Source organism: Oncorhynchus clarkii, chromosome 12 (genome assembly GCF_045791955.1).
Source record: "Oncorhynchus clarkii lewisi isolate Uvic-CL-2024 chromosome 12, UVic_Ocla_1.0, whole genome shotgun sequence".
Taxonomy (NCBI): Eukaryota; Metazoa; Chordata; class Actinopteri; order Salmoniformes; family Salmonidae; genus Oncorhynchus; species Oncorhynchus clarkii.
Genome location: NC_092158.1, coordinates 35,984,759 through 36,004,219, shown reverse-complemented (window position 1 = coordinate 36,004,219; position 19,461 = coordinate 35,984,759). Strand labels below are relative to the sequence as shown.

At 40.7% G+C, this 19,461-nt stretch overlaps 2 protein-coding genes across 10 annotated transcripts in view; one reads left to right on the top strand and one right to left on the bottom strand.

The window, feature by feature from the left end:
• Nucleotides 1–1,201: 1,201 nt before the first annotated feature.
• Nucleotides 1,202–7,649, bottom strand: LOC139423127 (GTPase Era, mitochondrial). 2 transcript variants are annotated; one of them, XM_071174808.1, is made up of 11 exons: nt 7,375–7,649; nt 6,820–6,984; nt 6,481–6,608; nt 6,277–6,354; nt 6,062–6,108; nt 5,909–5,970; nt 5,533–5,645; nt 5,023–5,346; nt 4,685–4,834; nt 4,311–4,391; nt 1,202–3,326 (listed from the first exon to the last, which is right to left on the bottom strand). In XM_071174808.1, the coding sequence occupies exons 1-11, from the start codon at nt 7,478–7,480 to the stop codon at nt 3,204–3,206; spliced, it is 1,377 nt and encodes a 458-aa protein (XP_071030909.1). In that variant the 5' UTR covers nt 7,481–7,649; the 3' UTR covers nt 1,202–3,203. The 2 variants fall into 2 exon arrangements, with proteins under 2 accessions (XP_071030909.1, XP_071030910.1); XM_071174809.1 differs by lacking the exon at nt 6,277–6,354 and having other exon boundaries at nt 7,375–7,625.
• Nucleotides 6,813–19,461, top strand: part of LOC139423126 (protein FAM222B-like) — a 73,891-nt gene continuing 61,242 nt past the window's right edge. For 2 of the 8 annotated variants that reach the window (XM_071174799.1, XM_071174804.1), the window contains exon 1: nt 14,374–14,491. The gene's annotated coding sequence lies outside the window, so the exon portion shown is untranslated. Of the gene's footprint in view, nt 7,042–14,373; nt 14,492–16,144; nt 16,270–19,461 lie in introns of those variants that run through there. The other 6 variants (XM_071174800.1, XM_071174798.1, XM_071174802.1 and 3 more) reach the window with 6 other exon arrangements.

Here is a 19,461-nt window from a genome sequence, read left to right as displayed (position 1 = left end):
CATTAGAAGGTGGATAATTAGGGGAGAGAGCTGATGTTTAGAGAAGGTCCTCTATTATGAGGATCTGCAAATGGAGTTTTTTAGTTAACCACAAGCAATTGCATCAAAGGAACGCATGTACACGCTATCGATATAATGCAATGTGGGACCTGCACTTGGTTACCCTTGTAATAGGACTCCTCAAAAAGATTTGGACACCTTACATTTCTGTGGATCACGCATGCATTTTATGTCTGGGAAAATATAATATAATTCTAGAATATAGCATGCATATTGTATTCATACCCAGGGTGGTTGACTTCTTAATGTTAACACATTAACAACATATTGACTCAAACCGGTTTCTCTACATTGGTTTGTGTGTGTTTAATATGTACTATCCATTCTCTTTTTTTCCAACAGGTTTATTAATTTAGGTGAAGTCATCATGGGACATTGTATGTTGGTCTTGTACCCTGGACAGGATATCATCATATACTGTAAGTTCGTTATGGTGACACTACAGTATAGATGATGTACTATCCAGGGTCTCATTCCCCCTTCTAGCCACTATCAGCACCAACACACACTGTCGATGGTTGGAAGCTAGAGGGTGGCGATCAAACCGTTACCATTACTGAGTTTTAGCAATGGTAAGGGTTCTATTGACGCCTCTCAATGTCATAGCTACAGTAGTACACACACGAACGAATGGACAGATGCTGCTGGCGGTTGGAAGCTAGAGGGTGGCGATCAAACCGTTACCATTACTGAGTTTTAGCAATGGTAAGGGTTCTATTGACACCTCTCAATGTAATAGCTACAGTAGTACACACACGAACGGATGGACAGACGCTGCTGGAAGCTAGAGGGTGGCGATCAAACCGTTACCATTACTGAGTTTTAGCAATGGTAAGGGTTCTATTGCTGCTTCTCAATGTCATCTGGAGTTGCGATAAAGGAAACTAAAAACGGGTGGACTGGACTTTTCTTCCTTGCAACAAGGAGCATTTGTTTACAACAGATTAGTAATACCAAGAACCAGAATTGTGTATAAGAACTGATTTAGATATTTTAATTGTAAGGTGTTTGTTGACTTGTGAAATAAATGTTTTAATTCAAAACCAAATGACTATCAATGTCTGGGTGTACATCTTACTCTAAAGGTGGAATACTGTTACCAAGGTTACCACCTTAATGCATTTGCAGGTTACACATACAATTGTATGAATGTTTTGTTTATTTATTCAATTTCAAATACACAGTGTACATCTTTAAAAAGCAGTTGGTTAGTCTAATCTGAGATCAAGTCTAGCATTCTACACAAGTTAGCAGTGTAAATGTCAGTAATCAATGGAGTGCAGCTGTTTCTGTACACAGTAAACAAGACATCACAGCCCTCTCTGTCTCTTCATTGAGACACTCCAGCCTTTCCTCTCTTTTTCGCTCTTTGCCCTTCCTTTAGGCCACAGAGGGCACACACTTGTTATTCATCAAGGTAGCCTGGATAGAGAAAGAAGCTCAGAGCAAACTCACAGGGAGGGGGAAAAATGAACCTAATCACTATTATCTGACCCATTTTACAAGCAGGTTAGCGCTCCATTTTGCCTTCCATTAAAGAGTTGACAATTCAGTTCTCGGGCTGAGTTTTGCTATGAGAGAGACAAAAGAAAGAGTGATAGAAATGGAGGCTTGAGGGGACTGCAATGCTATGGGCAGCTGAGCAAGAGAGTGCGAGACGGAGATAGGCAGGGGCTGGATAGAACAACAGGGACATTCGACAGTCAGAACATGACTGTGCTACTCCCAGTTCAATTATCAGCAGGCCAGGCTAGCAGAGGTCTACTGCCAAGGGGAAGCTTCTGGAAGCCCAAGATAAACCAGAAACCTTTTCACAGCTCGGCCCAACCCCCACCACACACACACACACAGACACACACACACTCCACATCAAAATATAGCTGTTTAATTAAGAGGTCAAAATTGAAATTAAAATAAAATCTTACAGAAGCTCTGAAAGGAAAAACAAAATATCTGCAAGTCATCTTTTACGTAAGAAGAATGCTTATGCAAGAACACAGTATTCTGACCCTTGTGACTGTAGATGAGGCTGGGACCAAGTTCCGGGGGAGAGAGTGCTGTCTCTCTGTTTCTGATAGCTATCTCACTAGCTGACTCATGATGAGCCTTTACAAGCTCTCAGCAGCACATTTTAGCTACAGGTCTGTCCAAAGCCTGTTCCCCCACAGGAAACTAAAATGATTTGGCATGGGTCCTGAGATCCTCAAAAGGTTCTACAGCTGCAACATCGAGAGCATCCTGACTGATTGCATCACTGCCTGGTACGGCAATTGCTCGGCCTCTGACCACAAGGCACTACAGAGGGTAGTGCGTACGGCCCAGTACATCACTGGGGCTAAGTAGCCTGCCATCCAGGACCTCTACACCAGGCGGTGTCAGAGGAAGGCCCTAAAAATTGTCAAAGACCCCAGCCACCCCAGTCATAGACTGTTCTCTCTACTACCGCATGGCAAGCGGTACCGGAGTGCCAGGTCTAGGACAAAAAGGCTTCTCAACAGTTTTTACCCCCAAGCCATAAGACTCCTGAACAGGTAATCAAATGGCTACCCAGACTATTTGCATTGTGTGCCCCCCCCTCTTTACACTGCTGCTACTCTCTGTTTATCATATATGCAGTCACTTTAACTATATATTCATGTACATACTACCTCAATTGGCCCAACCAACCAGTGCTCCCGCACATTGGCTAACCGGGCTATCAGCATTGTGTCCCACTACCCACCAACCCCTCTTTTACGCTACTGCTACTCTCTGTTCATCATATATGCATAGTCACTTGAACCATATCTACATGTATATACTACCTCAATCAGCCTGACTAACCGGTGTCTGTATATAGCCTCGCTACTGTATATAGCCTCGCTACTGTTATTTTTCACTGTTGTTTTATTTCTTTACTTACCTATTGTTCCCCTAATACCTTTTTTGCACTATTGGTTAGAGCCTGTAAGTAAGCATTTCATTGTAAGGCTGTTGTACTCGGCGCATGTGACAAATAAACTTTGATTTGATAGTCAAGAAGTAGAAACCAGTCGGATCTTTCCTTGAAAATAGTGAGTCCAACAGTGTTCATTTCCTATTCACAAGGCCACCATAAAACTGTCCCCCAGATGATCATAACACTCAGTTCATCATAATCCTCGTCAGTTCTTCACCTTCACAGAGAGCCTCAGCTTGACCTCCCTGAGGAACACTGTGCTCAGGTCGTCTCCAGCCTCTCTGGCTATCCTGGCAACCATCTGACCAGCCTGGCCAATCACCATTTTCTGTCATCAGGAGAAATGAAGGACAGAGGAAATACAGTATAATAATATGAGCATGCATTTCAATATGTCAATGTTTTAAGTCCACAAGAGGGCCACAGTTACCACAGCAGATATGAAGAATGTATACTGTAATAATCACTAGGTCCTAACAACTAAATATACAGTAAATCAATGATTTTCAACTTTGTCGCCATTCCCTTAGCTGAATAAAAACCTAGAGAGCAGTCTGGTGCAGGGGTCAGGTTTGAATCACTTTGAGCACTGCTGCACCAACGCAGATGTAGGCTCACATCCATCCAGTCTGTCTGCCATTAAAAATGTATGGTTTAAAAAGGAGTGCTCAAATATTTACAAGGTATTACAGGCTAAAGAAGACTCCGGGCATTGTGACTTGAAACTCATGAGTCTGAGGACACAGTTTATCTACACATGTAACTATCAGTATGAGAACACATGGTAGAGCAGCTTCATATCTCCAACATTAGGTGGAGATGGGTGTGACGGGACACAGATCAGTTGGCCTGAACTCCAATTCAACTCAGAAAGTAAACTGAAATTCAAATTTTACTCATTGCTCGGAATTGAAATTTGCAATTTCAATTTACTTCCGGAATTTACTAAATTGAAGTGGAATTGACCCCAACCCTGATAGAGATATCACGTAGAATCAAGCTGTAGACTCACAAAGGGGATGTGATTTTAAGGGAAGAGGAAAATAAGTCAAAGAGACGGTTCAGATGAACTATCTATCGACACATTGACAGGTCTTTGTGAAGGGCCAAACCATAGAGCGTGGAGCCTCGCTCCGTCTACAAGAAAGTTCCAGTAGCTTTTCTCCTCGTCTTTATCTCCTTCCACTGATGGCTTCTCACGTGTTCATTAGTAATGTAGTTAGTTGGTAGTGGTGCTCCTTGACATGTTTCACAACAGGGGACATATCGAAATCTACATTGAAAATAGTACTGAGAAATGCAGCACACTTACCATGTGACTTTCTTTCTTCACATACAGTTTTACTGCTATATCCAGCTCTCCATTCTCCCTGTCGTGCCACAAGTCAATGGCCTGCAATTGCGAGAAATAAAAAGTTAATATAATTTCAAAAGTAGTACTACCATGAGTATTTCTCTATATGTGCTACATCTATATCTGGCATACAGATAGATATTAGGGACTAAAGAGTCAAAAATCATTGTGATTGGACACTGGCCCTACAATACATCTCAAGCTGGGATGGGAGATTAACTTGACAGTTAAAATGGTTGACACATGCACACGCACTATATCGGCATATGGCTATATGAGTGCAGTGCATTGTCTGGCTCTGCAGTCTGTGTGTGTCTGTAATGACGAGTCACCTGCGTCATTGTGTAAGGGACTTCTTTGGGCAGATATTCCAGAAGCTTCTCTCTGACAGTGTTGGTGCAGATCTCCTCAGGAGTCTGATCTGTCAGGACATCACTGTGGTATTGCCAAGACCCAGGCTTTGCCCCCACTACTAGGTATCTCTGTAGAGCAGACAGACAGATGTCAACAGAAATTGTTAATTGTTAGTTAAGTGTTATACATCAACATAGCTACAATTGATGTCCATGGCTTTCAAATAACTCAAATAATTCTACATTGAATGTACTTGTCAACTTAGTATTAGATACATTGCTTCATAAGTCCCTATATCACCATATGCTAACATTACCTTCAGTGTCTCCACATCCTCTCCATCCACAGCAGAGAGCATGAAGACGTCCTTGAAGTGAGCCCAGCCCTGTTGGGTCTTCAGAGCCCTAAGCTGCTCCTTACTCAGCCCTGACTGGGCCTCACTGCCCTCACCATGAGCCACATCACCACCCGGCTTGTCCTCATCTCCAGACCCTGAAGTCCTAGCCTCCCTGTCTGTCCTCCTCTCAGCCCAGGGTGGCTTGATCACCCTGCGGACCTGCAGCTTCCGGCCGTTCACCACTCCACACGTCAGATCTGCTGTGATCTCCAGCAACCTGCTCTTGCTCTTCAGCATGTCAACCTGTGCCATACACATTACACAGTTCATGTGCCAATTCATGTAGTAGACAGTTCCTAATTTATTACATCATAATAATGCATAATATCATATGACAACCATGATCTCACCTCAGCACATATGATCAGTTATTATTGACAAGGCCATGGAGAGGATGAGGTTTGCATGCATGTGATAAATAAGTTGTACCTTATTGAGAACTAGGACTGCTGGGACATCTGGGTATTGGGTCAGGCATTTCAGGACCTCAAAGTCTAGCTTGTTGCAGGCCCACTTGTCTGACACATCTACCATTACCACCACTGAAGCAATAACAACAAGAAGAGGACATTAACATGATGGCATAGGCCAGTGACACTCACGCATAATCCTATATACATGAAAAATCAATGCAGTGCATCGACATTTGCCCACAAAATTATTTATTTCAAATGAATTGTGAAAATGTATGGGACAACATACTGTTTAAAAAGCATAGACTAGACTGGCTTTAAAGCAATGGGCGAGTTATGGCCGATCATCTGAGTGCCCGAAAAGTTGCAAAAAGTGAAGAGTCACACAGTACCAAGACTAGCTTCTTTGACTGTATTCCAAGGATCCTCGAGGAGAGACTTCTCCAGCTGGTGCCTGTGGAGAAGATAAATAGCACCATTGGAAATTCACCTATTTCATTTTATCACTATAATACCACAGTAATGAAACATGTGTAACAAATCACCTCTTGACTTTTGTAGGTGTAGTGAGTCCAGGAGTGTCCAGTAAAATCTAGAGAGACAATGTATAAGTAAGCATGTACAAGTTTGGTTATCTAATACATCTAAAGTTTGCATATTGGGCAGATACTGTACATAATGTAAGACTGCCCTGAAAAACAAACAAACACTTGTCAAATTGCTGCTATTCTAAATGCATGGTCTGTGAGCTGATTCTCACAATTTGTGTGTCGTCTTCTGTGAGAACGCCAAGGGCACAGGACCGTGTGGTGTGCACTTTCTTGGAAACAGCAAACACCTATGATCATGTTCAGAGAAACTGGTGTTCATGGAAATACACTCCTGACTGACTTAAGAGTGACTCATGATGCATATGTGTACAACTTAAAGTGAAGAAACTGGCCATTACAATAAAGTAAAGTACCTTTCTGCCAAGCAGTTGGTTGGACAGTGTGGACTTCCCAGCATTTGGGGCACCAATGATGGCCACTCTTAAAACCTTTGAGTTCTCTGGTTGATCTGGATCCTTCACCAGCAATGATAATTGTTCAGCTGAAACAAGAGTTTAGGGGTTGACTTATCAGATGTATGAGTAAAATATGAAATACATAATACAGATCTACAGAATACAAGGGCATATATATATAATAATCTTAGACATTCATTCAGTGCGCCGCATTTCGATAAGGCGAAACTGTACTGCGATGCCCTAAACCCGGAGTTAACCAACTCTTTAATTTTCAGAGGCAGCAGTTGTGATTACCGCTGTCGGGCAGAACTGAGGCTGGATAGTGATAAAGAGTGTCATCTGTCTCCGCCGCTTTTCCTTTCTCCAGTCTGCTCAAAAACGCATCCGATGTAATAAAACAGGCAGGAGTGAAGCGAAAACCGTGTCCATTATTGGTCCCTGGACGACGGGCAGCCCATCCTAAACCAAAGCAACAGAGACATCGAGATTATCACCATCACTGCGTAGACTTGCCAGGTAATTTATGCAACTGTTATGCCTAACGTTAGTTTACAATGACGCACGAATCTGACTTTTTTTTCTCCAAATTAATTATAGCTAAATTACATGTATGTAACCTGACATCAATAGATTAATTTCTTCAAAATGAAATAACTAACGTTGGCTGACTATATCTGATTAGCTAGTCAGCCAACTATAAGGTATGGCTGTCATGCCTGACAAGAAAATACATTTGTTTCGGACAAAATTAAGTATATTTCTGGATAGGGGAAAGGCTATTACATTTGCATCATCGCTTATTCATTTGAGATATTAAATCTAGTTTAGCAGATAAGGTAGATGACTGACCCGTTCTGAGAAACGGTGACGCATTTTCCAGTGGCGCAGACACGTTAGCAACTCTCGGGACACGTAAAGATTTCCCGAAAATCGAGATGCTCACACGGAAAGCCATTTATGATATAAACTTATCTGGCCGAGCTATCGCTGAAATTCCAACATACTTCGGTGACTCTATACGAAGCGCAAGGTTACTTCATGGCAGCATGATCGCTTACTTTCACATTGAACTAGGGGCGCAGCCATGATGGACAAACCAAAGAGTGGTTTTGTCTTGGAAGAGTGTCTGCTTGGTGATTGTGGCGAGCATTGGCTTTACTGCCCCCTAGCGAACAAGAGGAAGAAACGCCAGTGATCTTTCTTGCTTGGCTTCTGAGGCCATCTATCAAATGCTCTCAACCCCAATCGAAAATGGTTAAAGCAATTTTGGAACACAATATAGAAAACCACATAACATAGAGAAGGACCACATTACATCCATGATAAATAATCTATCTAAATAAATTATCTACTGAGCCATTGCAATTGGCCACAATAGCAATCTCTCTGCTAATTAACTCTGGTAAAATAATACTCAACTGAAAGTAAATTAACTTAAACTTTTAATGATAATATAGGCCTATGGATCATCAAACAGATAAAAATGGCTTGATAATATACATGAAAAATATAGCAACAGACAAGTCTGCCATTACAGATTGTCAGTCCAAGTGGGCTATGTATGTATGCACCACAGTTTGGAAAAACACTGTAGTCGAAACACCCTGGGCGTTAGGACTTAAAGCAATGCATTATCCTGGGGAATATGCAGCAAAGCTGCCAAAATGGCCTTGCTTACTAATTTCAAGTTTTTAATGTCACATGCATTAGTACAGTGAAATTCCTTTCTTGCAAACTCAATTTATCACAAGAAATTGACAAAAAGGGGATTTGATCATCCAAAAATCTGCACTGAGGTTAATTTGAGAATAGGGGAGTGTATTTGTAGTTGATAGATTTGATTTGTTCTATTTTATTATGTTGTTTTCATTCTCATTGCAAGTAAAGCAAGAGAGAGCAGATGTTTCTCCATAGTCCTTTAAACATGCCGGCTGCTTGTTAGTCCTCCAGGACCCACTCAGGGCGGAACAAACACCTCCACTGGGAAGAATGATGAAGGATATCAGGTAGCTCACAATCTGTCATCATTTAACTGAAAGCTCTGCCGAAAAAGAGGGAGCAGCAAAAATAGAGCCTTTAGCAGACACTCACTGTAGAATATACTTTTAATGGAACTAGAAACTAAAGGATATTTGAGGATCAGTATGTTTGAGTTGAGCTCTCTCTCTCTCTCTCTCACTCTCTCTCTCTCTCGCTTTCAAACACGCACACACGCATACATGCACGCACAGCCACACATTCATTCAAGGCCATTGCTCCCTCAGGGCTTTCCTCACATGGCCATCAGAGTTCTTTCTATGACTGCATTAACTTTGGCCTTCAAAAAGGGAAAGGGCTCTCTCCAAAAATAACAAAATGAATGTGCCTGCAAAACATTTACACAAAGGGAAAGGGCTCCCTCCAAAAATAACAAAATGACTGTGCCTGCAAACAATTTAATTATCAATTGTAGAGCCCATGTTGCCATTTAAAGTGCACTTGGAATAATGTCATAGAAGATCAAATCAAATCAAATGTTATTTGTCACATACACGTGTTTAGCAGATGTTATTGCGTGTGTAGCAAAAATGCTTGTGTTTCTAGCTCTAACAGTGCAGTAATATCTAACAGTTATATCTAACAATTTCACAACAATACACACAAATCTAAAGTAAAGGAATGGAATTAAGAATATATAAATATTGAGCGAGCAATGTCAAAGTGGCATAGACTTAGATACAGTAGTATAGGGATATAATAAAGTATATACATATGAGATGAGTAATGCAAAATATGTAAACATTATTAAAGTGACTAGTGTTCCATTAGAGGCATTCACCTCTAATGTGCTAGTGGTGGCTATTTAACATAATTTAACAGTCTGATGGCCTTGAGATAGAAGCTGTTTTTCAGTCTCTCAGTCCCAGCTTTGATGCACCTGTACTCACCTTGCCTTCTGGATGATAACGGGGTGAACAAGCAGTGGCTTGGGTGGTTATTGTCCTTGATTATCTATTTTCTGTTCTGGTTTATTTTCCAATTCATTCAAACTCTCTATCTTGCAATCCATTACAGATGATTGCAGTCAGTACCACAACACAGCAGCTGCAACTGCCACATCCTCTATAAGGCCTTCATCAAAATACTTTTAAAGTAATGATTTAGCCCCCACCACCACTGAAAAAAACACCCACCAATTCACATACTGTAGATGCTCTGATTTTTTAAAAGTTTTTATTTAACCTTTATTTAACTAGTCAAGTCAGTTAAGATCAAATTCTTATTTACAATGACGGCCTAAAGAAAAAAGTAATAGTCAATCTAGACTTGCAATCAATAGGACTTGTCTGTGAGGTGGATCGATAATGCCCTACTTTCAAAAATCATCAATCATGTCGGCTGTGAATTTAAAAAGCGTAATTAGGTACAGTGTTCTTAAACATCCTGTATTGACATTCTTCTGGGGCAGGAGAAAAGACACCATTCTGCATCATTAACTTTACTATGGCCTGATGGTGCCCACTGCTGCGCTGCTACTTCTCCATCCCCAGCTGACGCCACTGTGATTGGGCTTTCAGACAGAGCTCTCCCCCCTGGGCCCTTCTCACTTGATGGAGGTGGTGTGTGGATGTAGTAAGGCTTGCAGGCTAGGCAGGATTTGGCTTGGGGCATTGTAATAGTCTGGTCTGGATGATAACCAAGGCATTTCCATGTCTCATAGAATCTATATGGATCCTAAATAGACACATACAATCAATTATATCATATACTTGCTAATTATTATCATTTATGGTAAAGAAGTATTGCTGATTCAAATCACCATTCAATATTTTAAAAATGTTGCCTATGTAACTTGTTTTGTTGTTGTCTTTCCCCCAGCGGATAATAATTCCTATATCACAAATGTATCATTACCTGCCTCTCAACAGGCATGATGGCAGGCATGATGATACTATACAATGGAATGATACATTCTCTCAATGTATGCCATTTTCTCCAAGCTTCAAAATGGTATCAATAATGGGGGAGCAGCAGGCAGGTGGGTGGATGTAAAGGGGTAATTTATTTGTTTCAGATATACAGTACCAGTCAAAAGTTTGGACACACCTACTCATTCAAGGGTTTTTCTTTATTTTTACTATTTTCTACATTGTAGAATAATAGTGAAGACATCAAAACTATGAAATAACACATATGGAATCATGTAGTAACCAAAAAAGTGTGAAACAAATCAAAATATATTTTAGATTCTTCAAAGTAGCCACCCTTTGCCTTGACTTCATTGCACACTCTTGGCATTCACTCAACCAGCTTCATGAGGAATGATTTCCAACAGTCTTGAATGAGTTCCCACATATGCTGAGCACTTGTTGGCTGCTTTTCCTTCACTCTGCCCAAACCTCATCCCAAACCATCTCAATTTGGTTGAGGTCAGGGGATTGTGGAGGCAAGGTCATCTGATGCAGCACCATCACTCTACTTCTTGGTCAAATAGCCCTTACATAGCCTGGAGGTGTGTTGGGTCATTGTCCTGTTGAAAAACAAATGATAATCCCACTAAAGCGCAAACCAGATGGGATGGCGTATCGCTGCAGAATGCTGTGGTAGCCATGCTGGTTAAGGGTGCCTTGAATTCTAAATAAGTCACAGACAGTTTCACCAGCAAAGCACCCCCACACCATCACACCTCCTCCATGCTTCACAGGGGGAACCACACATGCTGAGATCATCCATTCACCTACTCTGCGTCTCACAAAGACATAACAGTTGGAATCAAAAATTGCAAATTTGGACTCATCAGACCAAAGGACAGGTTTCCACCGGTCTAATGTCCATTGCTCAAGTTTCTTGGCCCATGCAAGTCTCTTCTTATTATTGGTGTCCTTTAGTAGTGGTTTCTTTGCAGCAATTCGAACATGGAGGCCTGATTCACGCAGTCTCCTCTGAACACTTGATGTTGAGCTGTGTCTGTTACTTGAACTCCGTGAATAATTTATTTGGGCTGCAATATGAGGTGCAGTTAACTATAATGAACGTATCCACTGCAGCAGAGGTAAATCTGGGTCTTCCTTTCGTGTGGCAGACCTCATGAGAGCCAGTTTCATCATAGCTCTTGATGGTTTTTGCGACTGCACTTGAAGAAATGTTCAAAGGTCTTGAGATGTTCCAAATTGACTGACCTTCATGTCTTAAAGTAATGATGGACTGTCGTTGCTCTTTGTTTATTTGAGCTGTTCCTGCCATAATTTGGACTTGGTCTTTTACCAAATAGGGATTTCTTCTGTGTACCACCACTACCGTGTCACAACACAACTGATTGGCTCAAATGCATTAAGAAGGAAAGAAATTCGACAAATGTACTTTTAACAAGGCACACCTGTTAATTGAAATGCATTCCAGGTGACTACCTCATGAAACTTGTTGAGAGAATGCCAAGTATGCAAAGCTGTCATCAAGGCAAAGGGTGTCTACTTGGGCCTCCCGGGTGGCGCAGTGGTCTAAGGCACTGCATCGCAGTGCTAGCTGGGTTCAAGTCCAGGCTCTGTCGCAGCCGGCCGCGACCGGGAGACCCATGGGGCAGCGCACAATTGGCCCAGCATCGTCCGGGTTAGGGAGGGTTTGGCCGGCAGGGATATCCTTGTCTCATCGCGCACTAGTGACTCCTGTGGCAGGCCGGGCGCAGTGCACGCTGACCAGGTCGCCAGGTGTACAGTGTTTCCTCTGACACATTGGTGCGGTTGGCTTCCGGGTTGGATGGGCATTGTGTCAAGAAGCAGTGCGGCTTGGTTTGGTTGTGTTTCGGAGGACGCTCTCGACATTCGCCTCTCCCGAGTCTGTACGGGAGTTGCAGTGATGAGACAAGACTGTAACTACTACCAATTGGATACCACACAATTGGGGAGAAAAAAGGGGGTAAAAAAAATATTAAAAAATAACTTTGAAGAATCTCAAATATAAAATATGTTTAACAGTTTTTTGGTTACCACATGATTCCACATGTGTTATTTCATAGTTTTGATGTCTTCACTTTACAATGTAGAAAATAGTAAAAATAAAGAAAAATCTTGATTGAGTAGGTGTCCAAACTTTTGATTAGAGAATTCAGACTGCACAATTGAATTCTTCATCAAATCACAAACCATATGACTCTATTGACTAAGGTGGGTGAAAGACTTGAACACTGGATTCTGTGTACATACAAATTATTTTGATTACTGTAATAAACAATGAATTGTAATCTAGTCTTGCAAATGTAGACATATAAAATGATTTGGATTATTAAACTTTTGCTCAGTCATATATTATGTAGGCCTATTTACCAAGATGTTATGCATTGAATATTGCCATCAATATGATCATGTTCCACATCGTTGTTGTTGGCACAATAATGAATGATATCAATAGTTGACCTAATAAAATTTTCTGGAAATGGTAAGTAGAGCATTACATTTCATAACACAAGCATAAGTTTATTAAATAGATTATAACATTTCTCCTATTCTTTTCTTTTCTTGGGACTTGTTTTAGGTAGAAGATGTCCCTAATCACAGTTCTAGAACCAACTAAGCCTAACCCTATCAAAACCTTAATCCATTATTTGGAAAATAAACCTAACTGATCTTAGATCAGTGCCTGGGAAAAACTTCCAGCTAGAAGACTGACTTGGCTGAGAAGGGTGTAATTGCAGATCGCAATTAGGGGAGTTTTCTGATATAGGCGTTTCTTGATATTAAGTTACACCCATTGATGCTCGCCATTAGTCAGTGGCCATTTTTTTCGCGGTGACAACAGTTTTTGACAACCGAGGTATTGTAGCTAATGATGTGTATAAACCTTGGATGATTGACAGGAGGCATTGTATTGAAGCCACCGCATAGCCATCTTGGTACTTTTGGAAGCTATAGAAATGCATTTATTAATATCTACATTCTGTTTTTTGACATGTATATTCTAATACAGACACCTTAATGCATACTTTGAAATTATATTATGTGAGCTTATATAATTATATGCACATTGTATGCACATTAGTATGCTCACATTTTTTTTTCTCATAGTATTTTTTTTAGAGTACAAATGTTGCTGTCCCCACTACAAAAAAGGACCTAAATACATGTCATGTTTTCCTTTAAACATTTAATTGAAATACTGTAGAATTACATTCATTCCTATGGAGGACTGTTCCTACTAAGGAGTTCCAATATGGCCGACCGGGGCTTAAAAGTTCTCAATGGCCAATACATAGCCTCAGCAATCCAGTGTTTTATATTAATGTCATCGATTGTAGCTTAGTCTAACCAAAGAGGAACAGGAAAAGAAAGGCCCAACTCGGCGGAACCGCTTTGTGGACAAAGACTCCCATTGTTAGGGCGGAGAGACATGTATCTTGTCAGTATATCCATAATATTTGGCCTAACCCTGACCCTTTTCCTAAACTTAACCTCAGTCTCCTAATCTGCCATGGCTAATTCACCTAACCTGTTACGTTAATTATCCTAACCTGGCACCTTAGTTATCCTAATCTGCTAGCTATGTAAACACAATTCACCTAACCTGTTATACGTTAATTATCCTAACCTGGCACCTTTTTTATTTATTTTTTATTTTTATTTAACTAGGCAAGTCAGTTAAGAACAAATTATTATTTTCAATGACGGCCTAGGAACAGTGGGTTAACTGCCTGTTCAGGGGCAGAACGACAGATGTGTACCTTGTCAACTCAAGGGTTTGAACTCAAAACACCGGAACTGACCAATGGCAGGTATCAATGGGCGTTTCCTGATATCAGGGAACACTCATATCAAGAAACGCCCACAATTGTGGTCTGCAATTACACCATATTGACTTGGCTGGGTGCTGAGAAAGTTGCGCATGCGCCGGAAGTTGCTGCCGCAGACAGCAGCAGTCCAACAGCAAAAAATCTGTTTTTGAATTTGTAAACCATGATGATTTTTTAAGCAATGCCTTTCGAGGAGGTACATGGAGAGTAAGTATTTCTATCTAATATGAGATTTCATTCATCATTGGAAGGTAATTACTTGTCATAAATGTGTGCAAAGCCGAGACGGCAACAAAGGAGTCATTCTAACGTTAGCTATCAATCCGCTAGCTGTGTTTCATTAGTTAACATTAGCTAGCTGCGAGTTATCAATAGCCAGCAGTTAGCATGCTATTGCAATAGCAATTCATTTGATTAAAAGCCTCTCCTTTGTTCAAATAAATCTGAATTTAAGGTTTTGGCATAACGAGAGACTTCAGTTTTCACTATTGAATGTGTCAACTAGCCCGCATTATGTCAGTTAACTAATGTTGATGATATGTCAATCATAATTGAATGGACTGTAAGATGGCTATACAATGAGGCTAAACTGTTACCTTTTACATTATATTCTAACTAAATGAATTATGCATTATCTTACGTTACCTAACAATTTTGTGTTACATGTGCCATCTAACTATCCAGCGTAATCAATTGGTTAACTAGAATATCAGGAATGTCTTTACTTTGCCTTTCTTTATTGTGCCACTAGCTAATTGCTTTCAATTAGACGCAGGTTGATTTTCATTTCGCTGATTAACGAGTCAACTATGTAGTTTACAAGCCTGCCACCTCCTTCAAATATTCTCATCTCGGCGAGGGGTGAATAGCGGTTGTGTTGTTCTATTGTGGGGGATGGATATTGAATTGATTGCCAGCTTTCTACATTTGGACAACCTGCCGCTGGTGGGTGGTCCAGATCGAATTTGTTGTGCGTATAGTAGGCAGTGTGGTGCCCCATTGCTGTGCTCCTTTGATCAGACTCCGAATCATCCAGTAGCCATCCAAGAGAGAAATTAGTAAACCTTTTATGTGGGGTCTGTTTCTGTGGGGTGGAGGCTGAGCGAGAGACTGGAGAAGCACCTGACTTGGCTAATAACAGTGGCCTTTGAAACAAGACAGGGGGCGGGTATGCGTCAATGCCACCATATCGCGATTGATCTGACAATCAACAAGCGGTTTGGACATGATGTCAGCAAGTGTTATCATTTTGTATGGCTTTTTTTCCTATGTTCTATAATGGCTACTATGCCTCTTTTTCATAGACAGACTCCTCAGTATTGTTGCATTCTTGCTGTTCAGCCTGACTAAAATCTACCTCGACAACGCAGCTTTTTAGTTGTATCTCTTTACACATCAGCATATTATTAGTTTGTGCAGGATGAGTCCAAGGTAAACACTGGTGGAGTTCGTTTTGCAAGGCATGGTGCCCTGGGTGGGCAGAGTTTGTACATTTTAGACAGTTCCATTGGTCGTTAAGTGAAATCTCCACCTCATCTTTCACAAACCAGTGAGAGGTTTGGTAAGGTAACAAAAGGTTTACATCATGCTCATCTGGCAGCCACACGACCTTGCGCACGGAATCCCTACTATTTTTACATTGGTGAAAGCTATTTGATTGGTAAACATGCTGGCAGTCTTACTGATTCGACGAGATCCAATCGGGATGAACCAAATTGTGACTTCCGGGTTGATGAGGGAAAAAATGGTACATATATATGGGCAGAGTTGAGGGAGAGAAAGGGGGATGTTTCAGCCTGTGTGCCTCGGCAGATCTGGTTTAGGTGGCTCCTCCTTACAAAGTGTGGATTTTATTTTGCTGCAATTCTGAAAATCTATTACGATGCATTTTTAGCAGATGGGATCTTTGCTGTATTTGTGCGGATTCATCAAATACCACCCATGATCAATTGGAGCCTGGAGTAACGTTACGTTTTTGTCAAATGGTCAGTTTTATTCTGTTACTGCTCAGCTACTTGTGCTGTCAAAATAACATCTCAGTTTTGCACTGTCTTGTGTAATGGGATGTAGGCCAATTGCTGTTGCGTCATTATTCTGATTAACGGTTGTCTTTTATGCATTGTTGCAGAACCACTGCAGTTCATAATAGTGTAATACATCTGTGATTTAATGTCAGTGGTGATGACATGGGGTGTGATTTGTCACTAATGTACAGTTGCTGATCACAAATTAAAATGTCAGTGTCCTCCAAGAGGTTGTATAATGTAGCAGTGTTATGTCCTGTCCTTACTCGTGGAGTCTGGCACTTCTTTAAAGTTCATTTCCTTTGCCGACTGCCAGAGTGGTTATTTAATTTACGACAGAGAAGATCTAATCATTCTGCTCTCTGATATCTTCTGCTTACTCTGTCAAAAATGAGAGCTTGACATTAGTTCGCCCGAGAGTGCTGCTTTACATCATTGCGCAGTTGCCCTACATTTTCCAAAGGGTGAATAATTACATTTCAGACCCTTGTTTCCTGAGAAACGCAGGCTCCTTGACTCAGTGCAATTATCGAGTATTGTAAGGGATAATTTTGTTGTCTGGGTGCTATGTTTCCATCACAATGAAGAGCCATTAAAGTGATTTAACGTTCTTCAATGAATCCCAGACAGTTTTGTCTTGATGCTCAAGAGTCAAGACTATTACATTCGTGATGCTGTACTACTCCATTTGTTCTCATTTCAAGTTTAGAATGATGACGGCTCAATGGTTGGACTAGGACATACATAGAATGGAAATGTGGTCTAAATTTGCTTTAATGTATTAAAACATCTTGATGAGAAAATGAAAATATTATTTTCCCCATTCATATACATTATCATATTATTGAGCATATCATTCATCATATTATTTTCTTTACAGGCTCTGCTCTTTCAAATAACATTGCTTTGTAACAATGCATTCATTGTGAAGAGAGGGTGGATAGATAAATGGTCTCTCATTTCGAAAAGGCATTGTTCTCAAGTGCAAAGCACCACAATGCATGGGGACCTATGCATGTACTAATTAGCCAATGCAAGAAGACACCATGCTGGCTTTATAAGTGTTATCTAATGTTCATGTTTAATTGACTTGCAAGTGCAACATGACTTTAGCTGAGAGCAAATAAAGAGGAAAGCATGTTTGTCAATGTTTTTTTTTCATTAATCCACTTCAGCCTGGCGGAGCAATATAGTGGATATTAATCAAAGTGTGTAGAGTGGTTTAAATAAGAGGGCAGAAATGGTTGGCTAAAATCTCAAACCATGTAGCCTAAACTTTTGTTAATGAATTTGACTGACATATTCCCATATAAAGTCTACATGGTTTTAGTGTCATAAGTTTTAAGGAAACTTGAAAGCAATTGGTGAGATATTTGACAATGAGGCTAATTTTGAAAATGAGAAACTTCAAGCATCCAATGGGATTCATTTGCCATGATACTTAGCTCTAGATCAGGGATAGGCACATTTGGTTGGCGCCACAAAAAAATCTGAACTCATCATGAGAGGCTGCAGTTACTCACGGTTCTGCTTGCTTGCTTACCCCCCCCCCCAAACACTTATTTAGTGGCCTCCCTCTTGACAGAGGAGAGAATAAATAATACAAATAAAAGTTTGTTCATTTCATGCAATTCTACACTTTGCCATGGGGGTGTAGAGAAAATGTTGCAGTTTTAAAGCAAGTTTTAAAGCAGTTTGCTTCAATTCTTCACATTTTCCCATGGTGAAGAGAAGATTTACCAATTTCGTAACTCATTTCATGCAATCATACTCATTTTGCCATGGGGCGGAGAGGAAAATGTGCTGTTTTACAGCACATTTCCTGCAATTCTATAAATTTTGCCATAGGGTGGAGAGAAATATTTGCCGTTTTTAATATGATTGCTGATTGAGACTGACAAAAAAAATCTTTGGGGGGGCCCCCCGGCTGGTAATTCGACCATGATAACAATTTTAGATAGTCAATTAGCCCATATACAGATTTTGTTTTCAGATTTCTATCAGTGAATGACATAACAAGAGAGACTGCGATGTACAACCAAATTTCGAAATTGATCTTCGTGAATGTATTCTTTCATGTCATACTCTTTCAACAGTAAGTTGAGACCCGGGGGGGGGGGGGATTAATCCGAGGGCCTTCAAAAGGGGGTCATGCGGGCCGCCAATTGCCCATCCCTGCTCTAGATCTGACCTAATATTCAGCTGTTGCTAATGTATTTAATAATAGGTAATTGTAAGTGAAGATGATTGTTGCCTTCACAGAGTGTGAATCAGGTACACTACATCTGTGAACATTTTATGCTTCAAAAGATTCTGTACTGAGGTCAAAATGTAGGCAAGGCCTATAGAATCTTCATTCATACTCATTTTAAGCGGTGGCAATGGAACACCGGATTACATCAAAGCCATGCTTAATTTTTCTGAGACCTCTGAGTTCTAGGCTATGAATAACAGATCACAGACAACTTGAGTCACTTTTCTGATGTTTCAGCTGATTAAGATGCATTGATTAGTGGCAATTAGCATTCAGCACCCGCCAGTTTACTAGCAAAAAAAACAGATTTTTATGTTGCAAGAATTTTCTGTGTGGAATGAGCCACTTGGCTGCTTATCATTTTGTTTTATTTTAAGCCAGTCATTTGATGTTGCGTTTTAGAGGCAAATTAACATTTTCTCCGAAACAATGTACGCTACCAACACAATCACATTTTATCATCCTTTCAAAATTCTAGGAGAGGTTTTGAATGTTAAATCACTTACAGGTGTCTGTTTTGGTTTTGTGCTCATAAGATATTTTCTGTTTGCATAGCAGATGGCCTCAGGTGACTTGTCTTGTCTTACATGACTAACATTTTTGGAATTATCATCCATTTGCACAGCGAGGCTACAGGCCACCCTCTTTTCCTGTACAGGAAGGTATTACGAATCTGATCTCTGAGGTGGCTACTAGCTAGTGTCATTATTAACCCACCTCTGTTGAGCTCAGATCTCCAGCACAGCTGTCAAACCACTGTACCCCACATTCACCACACTTGAGTCCCTGCGCTTTTGGAGAGAGACTAGCTGTCAAGCCACACTGTGTTTTCTCATCTGTACCAGACTGGGAAAGGGGGTAGGTCAGGGTTTCTTAAAATTTTTCAGCCTGGGACCCAA